The 8,282-nt window shown below is 41.5% G+C and overlaps 1 protein-coding gene and 1 long non-coding RNA gene across 2 annotated transcripts; one reads left to right on the top strand and one right to left on the bottom strand.

Annotated features, from left to right (window-relative positions):
* The first annotated feature begins 2,877 nt into the window (after positions 1-2,877).
* LOC102202349 (uncharacterized) lies at positions 2,878-3,616 on the top strand. Its single transcript, XR_001290547.1, has 4 exons — positions 2,878-3,119; positions 3,194-3,262; positions 3,388-3,443; positions 3,539-3,616. It is a non-coding gene; the product is annotated as an uncharacterized LOC102202349 (long non-coding RNA).
* A 1,044-nt stretch (positions 3,617-4,660) lies between these two features.
* Positions 4,661-7,771, bottom strand: LOC102202055 (tryptase-2-like). The gene is made up of 5 exons (XM_005747288.2): positions 7,693-7,771; positions 7,333-7,513; positions 6,538-6,800; positions 5,133-5,269; positions 4,661-4,885 (listed from the first exon to the last, which is right to left on the bottom strand). The coding sequence occupies exons 1-5, from the start codon at positions 7,745-7,747 to the stop codon at positions 4,676-4,678; spliced, it is 846 nt and encodes a 281-aa protein (XP_005747345.1). The 5' UTR covers positions 7,748-7,771; the 3' UTR covers positions 4,661-4,675.
* Between the last annotated feature and the right edge of the window lie 511 nt (positions 7,772-8,282).

Here is an 8,282-nt window from a genome sequence, read left to right as displayed (position 1 = left end):
TGTTGCATGACCAGTCCAGTTTGTTGTCCACCCACAGCCCGAGGTACTTGTACTTGTTGACCACCTCCACCTCCTCTACCTCTATCTGAACCGGCAGTGGACCTGCTCTGGACCTATACAGTAATATGGTATAGGTCCAAGTAATAAACAGTTGTAGAACTATAATTGTTATCATACAGAATGATTGTCTATACAGAATTTACAGTAGTGCAGTTTAGATCAGTGAGATATGTGGTTAATTTCTACAGTGGTTATATAAAGTGCTAGTGGTTGTGAGTGGTGGTTCGGTCCATGTTATTATTGTGTGTATGAGGGTACAGTTGGACATTTTTTTGTTTTTGTCTAGATGTGTGTGTGTTCAGTTATAGGTGACTGTGGGTGTGTGGGTGTAAGCTGTGTGATGAACAAAAGACACATGTTAATGTGTATCTCTGTCTTTTCACTGCTCCACGCTAAATTCACTTCAGTACAGTTACAATAAAATATCTGTATTAATAATGAGGCTTAGTTGCTGAGGAGCTACACTGCGTGCTCACTACTCTCCTGGCTTCGAGCTGCACTCGTACTCATCATGGTAACATCTCTCTCTCTCGTTCCAGATAAACTGATGCATCTCGCAGCTGTCACGACCTCAGCAGGACAGAATTATTTCAGTGTTAAATTTGATGCAATCTGCTAACATAAGTATCTCGTGGCTGAGTGACTCATTTAAATTGTCTCCTCTCATAATGTTGTGCTCTAAAAGGGAAATATATACACAATAAAACCATGTGTGGAGTCACTGTCCAGGCTTTTGGGTTGCTCAGCTGACGCTGGGCCTCTTTAGTAAATCTGGCTCTACATAGTTTGACAATTGACAGTTTTGACCATTCAGATTCTTTCTTGGCTCTGTCATGTGATTGAAAGCTGATACCAAATCTTCTTTTTCGTCAGGACAGAAGAAAGTAGCAGTGCGTTGCTCTGGCACATTCTAGCAGCTTTACATTTATCCATGGATTAATAAAGTATTCTGATTCTGATTCTGATTCTGATTCTGATTCTGATTCTGATTCTGATTCTGATTCTGATTCTGATGAGGCCAAATTGTAGCCGGAGTCGCTCATGTGACTGATAATAATACTCAGTTCAAGGTTCTTTATTTGTCACATGCACAGTTATAAAAGTATAACACACAGTGATGAAGGTGAATTCTGTACATTAATATGAATAGACATCTGACTATTTTACAGGATAGACAATATAAACATATTTAAAATTAAAGGAATTTGAAATGTACATTGTGCCTTGGTTTAGTGTCTGGAAGAGTCCTGTCTCAGTCAGTTATAGATGATGTGAGAGGGCGGGTGTGTGTGTTTAGGGCATGGATGGCTTGGGGATAGAAGCTCCTCTTGAGTCTCTCTGTCCTTGCCCGGAAGATGCGGAACCTTCTACCAGATTGCAGAAGTTGGAACAGTTTGTTGCCAGGATGGGACGGGTCCTTCAGTATCTGCGCTGCTCTAGTCCAGCATCTCCTGGTGTAGGTGTCCTGAAGCGGGGGGAGAGCAATCCTGCAGCAGCGTTCTGCTGTACGGATCACTCTCTGGAGAGCTTTTTGGTCCTTCACACAGCTGTTCCCAAACCACGATGTCATGTTCTGTGTGAGGATGCTCTCCACAGCGCCTGTATAGAAAATCCTGAGGATCTTTGGAGAGACCCTGAACTTCCTCAGTTGTCGTAGGTGATACAGGCGCTGCCTAGCCTTTTTGGTCTGGACCTGAATGTGGGCAGCCCATGTCAGGTCTGAGGAGATGTGGACACCAAGATACTTGAAGGACTGCACCCTCTCCACTGGAGCTCCATTGATGATAATGGGCTTGTAGTCTCTGTGCTGACCCCTTCTGAAGTCCACCACCAGCTCCTTGGTCTTGCTGACGTTCAGCTGGAGGTGGTTGTCCTGGCACCACGATGCCAGATTCTTCACTTCATCCATGTAGGCCACCTCATCGTTGTTGGAGATGGCACCCAACACCACTGTGTCGTCAGCAAACTTCACAATGGTGTTGGAGCCATGGGTGGCCACACAGTCTGAAGTGTAGAGGGAGTAGAGCAGTGGCGAGAGGACACATCCCTGAGGTGCTCCTGTGTTGATGGTGATGCTGTTGGAGAAGCCCCTGCCCACCCTCACCACCTGAGTTCTGCCAGTGAGGAAGTCCAACACCCATGCACACAGACGGCTGTTAAGTCCCAGATCCCTGAGCTTTGTGAACAGTCTGCAGGGCACTATTGTGTTAAACGCTGAACTGTAATCAACAAACAGCATTCGCACATAGTTACCCTGTTTCTTGTCCACATGGCTGAGAGTGGTGTGTAGGACGTCGGCGATGGCATCCTCTGTGGATCTGTTGGATCTGTAGGCGAACTGCAGCAGATCTGTGGTGTCTGGGATGGAGGAGGAGATGATGTTCTTCAGCAGCCTCTCAAACACCTTCATTACTACCGAGGTCAGTGCAACTGGCCGGTAATCGTTCAGGGATGAGGGTTTGCTGTTCTTGGGCACAGGGATGATGGTGGATCTTTTGAAGCATGTGGGGACCACAGACTTTGCCAGGGACTCGTTGAAGATGTACGTGAACACACCTGCTAGCTGGTCAGCACAGCAGTGCAGCAGACGGCCGGTGATGCCGTCTGGCCCCGCCGCTTTCCTTGTGTTCACTCTCCTCAGTGCCGCTCGGACGTCATGCTCCGTGTATTGGCAATTGGTTCTTATTCGTCCTCAAAAGTTTGTATAGTTGTCACCTTTTACAGTGGCCTCAGTGAGAGGCTGCTATGTGCATACATATCATTTAGTACCCAGAAATTCATTCAGCATAAAGTACAAGCCGTTGTTTCAATGATTTGTAATTTCTGACCACGTTATCACAGCTTTCTTTTTGCAAACTGTTTGTTAACACTTAACAAAGACAGTGAACATGAGGCTGCTGACTTCATCTCCTGCTGTGGAACTTCACAGTTTATGTGAATGAATTGTGGTTTTAAAGTTCTGCTGCTTATTGGGAAATAATGTTCTCTTCCTCTTGAATGTAGCAGAGGACCAACCCACTGGGCCTCTCAGTTTCAGAGAGAGACTGTTTGTTATCAGAGTAAGTACACCGTTTACTTGTTTGATCTGAAACTGTTCAGCCAAACTGTTACTGAACTTGATTTCTGTGAGCAGGGCTTGTGGAGGTTTGTGCTTCAACTGGGAGTGGTCTACTTAACCGAGTATTTCATCAACCAGGGTTTGGTGAGTCCTCTGATGCCCTCTAGCAGCACGCTCAGCTCACTGCATGCTGTTAGTGAAACTTGGCTCTGATTTTGTGTGATGTTGTGAGAATATTGAACCAGGAATATTTTTTCCCTCTCTGTAAGATGGAACTCCTGTTCTTCCACAATATTTTCCTGACCCATGCAGCTCAGTATCGCTGGTCAGTGATCCATTACAGAGAGTATTCAGTATGAATGACTTCATGCAGATTGTTTGGGGTGTGCAGCTCTACTTGTTTCTTGTTTGCATCCTCAGGTATCAGACTCTGTACCAGCTTGGTGTACTGCTCTCTCGATCCTCTCTGCACTGTGTGAAGATCAGGAGAGTGTGGATTCTCAGTGTTCTGCAGGTGAGAAATGAGAATAAAATACAAATCAGCACCAGAGGGATGTCTGCTCCCCTTTTTTTGACAAGGTAGAGGAGCATAACCTGCAACTTTCTCTGACTGGCTCCTCACTACAAACAATAGATTTGAACATCAGTATTTGTGGCTGCTGTGCTCAAAGTGTGTACACACAAATATGTGTGTCTAATCTGCCTAATGTGAGTGTCTGAATTTGCACTTGAAGCCATTTATAATACTTACCTTGCTTGATCTGCTGCTCACCACAAACAAGCACAAGAATACAGTTTGCACCTTTAACTGTATATTTATAAGTTTTACACCTTTTCCTACTGATAAAAAACATATTTATGGACATTCATATTACACAAAGTAATTAAGCAATAAACAATAAATGAATGTGTTTTTCTTTCTACTATGGACACTTCTGTTTTTGTTACGACAACAAAACCTACAAAACTGGACAGTCTGGGGAATGAGCTACCAGAGGCAGGGTCAAAAGTATACATGTCACTTTAGTTTGGTTGCCTTTTTGAAATGAATCATTGGTCAGTGTCAGACGGCTTAACAAACAAAACTTGCCTCTAAAACTGTTCAGGTATAAGGCCTGGACTGAAAATGAGTGAAAATGAAGCCAGTGTTCAAGAAAAACCTTAAAATATCTTCAGAAAGCCGAGAGAGTTTAAAAAATGACAAGAAAGTTAGGTTACTTGGAAGCAAAACATGAAGAAAGTAAGGCCTGGTCAAGACTTTGCACAATAATACATACATATATATATATTTACATGTCAAGTCAGTACAATTTTTGCTGGTTTCACTGGTTGAGGTGAAGTTACTGTATAGACTTATTAAAATGCCACAAATTAGACCAAAACATTAGCACACAAGTAATGAAACTCTGTACCTGATGAAGGTGTTGCTATGGATGTGCAGGTGTCATCAGTGTCTTTTATTAAAGCATGAACAGGAATTCATCAAATTACAAAAAGGACCTAAAAGTAATGCTTTAATGCAATGAAGTCTGGCAACTGAATCAGGGTAAGCTTCCATTAACAGGCAGTGACTTTGCAATACAGGAAAGCTGAAGGTTTCTCAGACAAGTGGATGTAATCATTTATGAAGGTCAGATACTTTGCAACCTCAGTATAGACGCTAGGATGGTTGGTGAGGCCACAACTGCCAGGACTCCCATGACTCATGATTCCCACCTGCACAAATTTCTTCCTTTTACGACACACCAGGGGACCACCATAGTTTCCCTGTGGAAATGAAACACACAACACTGATTAGTGTGGCCTTTTTCTTCCTGTTTAGGTCTCATTTAAAACACAGCAGATTCAATTATACACTAAAAAGTAACTAGTAACTACAGCTGTCAAGTGACTTCAGTTGAGTGAAACTAAAGTACTTCATGTTTGATAAATCAAGTGTTTTCAAAGGTATAATCATCTATTCAATTAAATGCAAAAAAAGAGTTTAAAAAAACTCATATAAAATAAAACTCACTTTGCAGGCATCCCTTCCCTTCCTGTTGGCACCACAAAGTGTATCACGGGCTATCTGAGGATATGTCTCGTTACAGGTCCTCCAAGGCATGATGGAAATGCTCAGCTGTTGAAGGGTTTTTGGAAATGGCAGTGGTACTGCATGGAAACACAGGAAAAGTATGGAAGTGACGGTTTGCTAAATCGGTTTTATTTGAAAAAGTGATTTGAAATAGAAATTTTACATTTTGTTATTTAACAAATTAAAAAATGTCTTTCAAACACTAAATGAAAACTATTATATTGAATGAATTATTTTTTCAAGAAAATCTTTTTTTGTTTTTATAGTTTCAGGGGGTTTGGCTTCTATTTCTTTATTTTATTATAAATCAAAAAATTTTGTTTCAATCCCGTTTTTCATATTTCAGGTCTTTTTTTTCTGCTTCAGACTTGTGGGCATGTATCAAAGGGCGGGGCATAAACTAATGATTGACAGCTCCTGTGTCGTGTTCGTTAAAAGTTAAAAATGAGCCCTTTGGTTAAAGATGGCGCTCCTTCAATGAATGTTGCCAGCACTAGCCGAACAATAAAGACATACGGTTTCTGATGAGCCTGTGATGGACCATATTGATGTACACTGAAATTATAGATGTATTAAGGTGGATGTGATATTCTGGATTAGGCTCTTCGAAAAGATCAGGACAGAAGGACGTGATACGTGCTTTATTGAACAGCAGGACATCACACACAAACGTGTTGTTTTTCTTAGCGGTGCACAAGCTACCTTTTTTTTATTATGTTGGTCAACCAAGAACTAGCCCTGTAACAAGCACTTCTGTATTTTACCACTGGGGGGCTACAATTCACTCTATTACAGTGGGGGATTCAAATTTGAAAATGATGTCTAGAATTTGAGGTCGAGTCTTCGATTCTTCTCCAGTTTATAGCTCAGCTCAGCCCAGCCAATCAGGAAACAATATTCTCTGTTGCTGGGGTAAAACTGGAGCTGTCAATCATTTGTATGTGCCCCGCCCCTCCTTTTTGTACACGCCCACAACACACAACGGGCTCAAAGGTCTGAAACTGAAGAAGAAAAAAAACTAGTGAAAAACAAACAAAAAAACAAAAAAACGAAACATTATCAATGAAAACGAATAATTCAGTCCAAATAAAATAATTCTTTTTTTTCTATACACACTCTATTCAATATAAACATTTGGAATTTCATTTTCAAATCACTTTTCAAATTAATAAAACTTCTGACGATGATTTAGCTCCTCAGTGATGTTTCTTATTTGTAAAGTGCTTTGCACGTTATAAACATCTGTTTTATTGGTGACGGAATGGATAATTACAATGGAGTACAATGTGAGCCTGCCTTGATACAGCATGTATACTTTAAAGCCTACTTTCTGTGCTTAACTTACCACCATTTCCCACTTCCCCCCAGCCAGTCATCCAACACTCAGATGATGGACCAAAGGTGTCATCCTTGTCAGGCAGAGCCACTGGTGCAACATCTTTTGAAAATGTAATCGGTTTCCTCAGCTTGATCAGAGCAATGTCATTTTCATAGTTGCTGTTGCCCAGGTGTTGGTATGGAACAATATTGGCTATACCCATGTAACGGTGAGCCGCCTTTTGCAGCTGATATGAGCCGATAACAACGAACGATCGACGATAATCATAACTGCATGACAAGAGAAACACACACATTAAGTCTCGTGTATTTTGGAATGACCAAGCCTTCAACAAAACAACACTACACATGGGTTTTGTGGACACTGGTGCATTCAGCAGTTTAAAGGGCTGCGCATGTTTTTTCATAGTTGGCAGGAACTAAAAGAAAAGGAGCTGCAGTGGAGTAAACATTACATTAGTTTGGACTTGATGCGGTGTCTGCTGGGTGTGTAAATATGCAGCTACTCACTAAAAACACAGCTTAAGATGCTGAAATGTGCATATGGTGTATTTAAATACTGACTGAGGCCTCCAGGTCTGACAAGTTAGGCCCACTCACCTAACTTGTCAAACTATTTCAGGACACTTGTCAGAAAGTGTCCTGAAATTATTTTGTCTTTATTGGCCACCAGTGAAGGTCCCTATGAGTAATTATTCCCCCAAAATACTCACATGCAGTGTGAAGCTTTTTTGTTATGACTGCTCTGGAGGATGTTCATAAAAATAATGAGACACGTTTCTGCAAACACACACAGACTTACTTAGCCACGCACTGTGCAGAAGTCAGCACCCACTGCTTTGCAACGATGGTGCCGCCGCAGCCCCATTTCTTCGTTTTCGAATCATTAGCTGTCATGTTGAGGTGAACCATCCATGGCCAACTTTCCTTTTTGGCATCCTCTGCACCAATGATGGAGCTCCTCACTTCATTTCCCAGTAGACCTGAAAAACACAAACAAAATGCTGGATGTAAGTTTGAGGCATCTAAGAAAATTAAATCCCATGTTTGCTATTTTGCTCAGAATGGATGATAAACATTAGAGCATCAGTCTATCGAGGCTGCACTCTGAAATCTGGGCTCTGGAGTTGGGAAATTAAGGTTCAGCATTTTTCTCTCTCACCACCACTGTTGTGCAGCAGTACCAACACAGTTAGCAGAAGTTTGCAGAAAGCCATGGCCGTGATGAAGAACAGTGTAGCAGTACCTCTGTGTGGTGAGGGGGGAACAAGTGCAGCTTTATATGCACTGCTGGAGAGATGACTATCATTAGTCCCGCCCTTTACATCTCAAACCACACCTAAAAAAATGTACATGCGATTTTGACATGCAGTGGAAAAATTGTTGAAGAGTTTGGTTGACCATTTTTCCAATGTGTCAAGGTTTTTACCTCTATTGTTTCATTATCTGCACTGCAGACCTGTTAGTGTGGCACAGTGTGCTTGAAAAGTTACCTGCTACTGCTGTGTTTAATTTCCACTTAAATTGTAATGATAGAGTTAAAGTGTAAGGCATAAAAGGTTAAACCAGATCAACTATGGGATTGCTTTCTCCTATTCCACTGAAATGATCTCATATTGATGTTATTCTAAAATTGTTCTCTGTGTTTTGCTAATGTCTAATATTTTTACTTATATTGTTAAACAGACTGTAGTGAACAGGGTTCATTAATATATTTTATATTATAATATAAAATATGCGGTGGTTGGATGC

The sequence above is a fragment of the Pundamilia nyererei genome, unplaced genomic scaffold (genome assembly GCF_000239375.1).
Source record: "Pundamilia nyererei isolate P.nyererei 1_Seehausen unplaced genomic scaffold, PunNye1.0 scaffold00193, whole genome shotgun sequence".
In the NCBI taxonomy this organism is placed as follows: Eukaryota; Metazoa; Chordata; class Actinopteri; order Cichliformes; family Cichlidae; genus Pundamilia; species Pundamilia nyererei.
Note: the sequence above shows the minus strand (reverse complement) of the source record. Positions and strands in the feature narration are given on the sequence as shown.

Excerpts from the sequence above, each read along its gene's own strand:
- LOC102202055 (XM_005747288.2), bottom strand. The coding sequence starts at position 7,747 with ATGGCTTTCTGCAAACTTCTGCTAACTGTGTTGGTACTGCTGCACAAC. Across the intron at positions 5,270-6,537 it reads GGGGGAAGTGGGAAATGGTG|TACCACTGCCATTTCCAAAA; the intron begins GTAAGTTAAGCA and ends GTTTCCATGCAG. Across the intron at positions 4,886-5,132 it reads AGGGAAGGGATGCCTGCAAA|GGAAACTATGGTGGTCCCCT; the intron begins GTGAGTTTTATT and ends TCATTTCCACAG.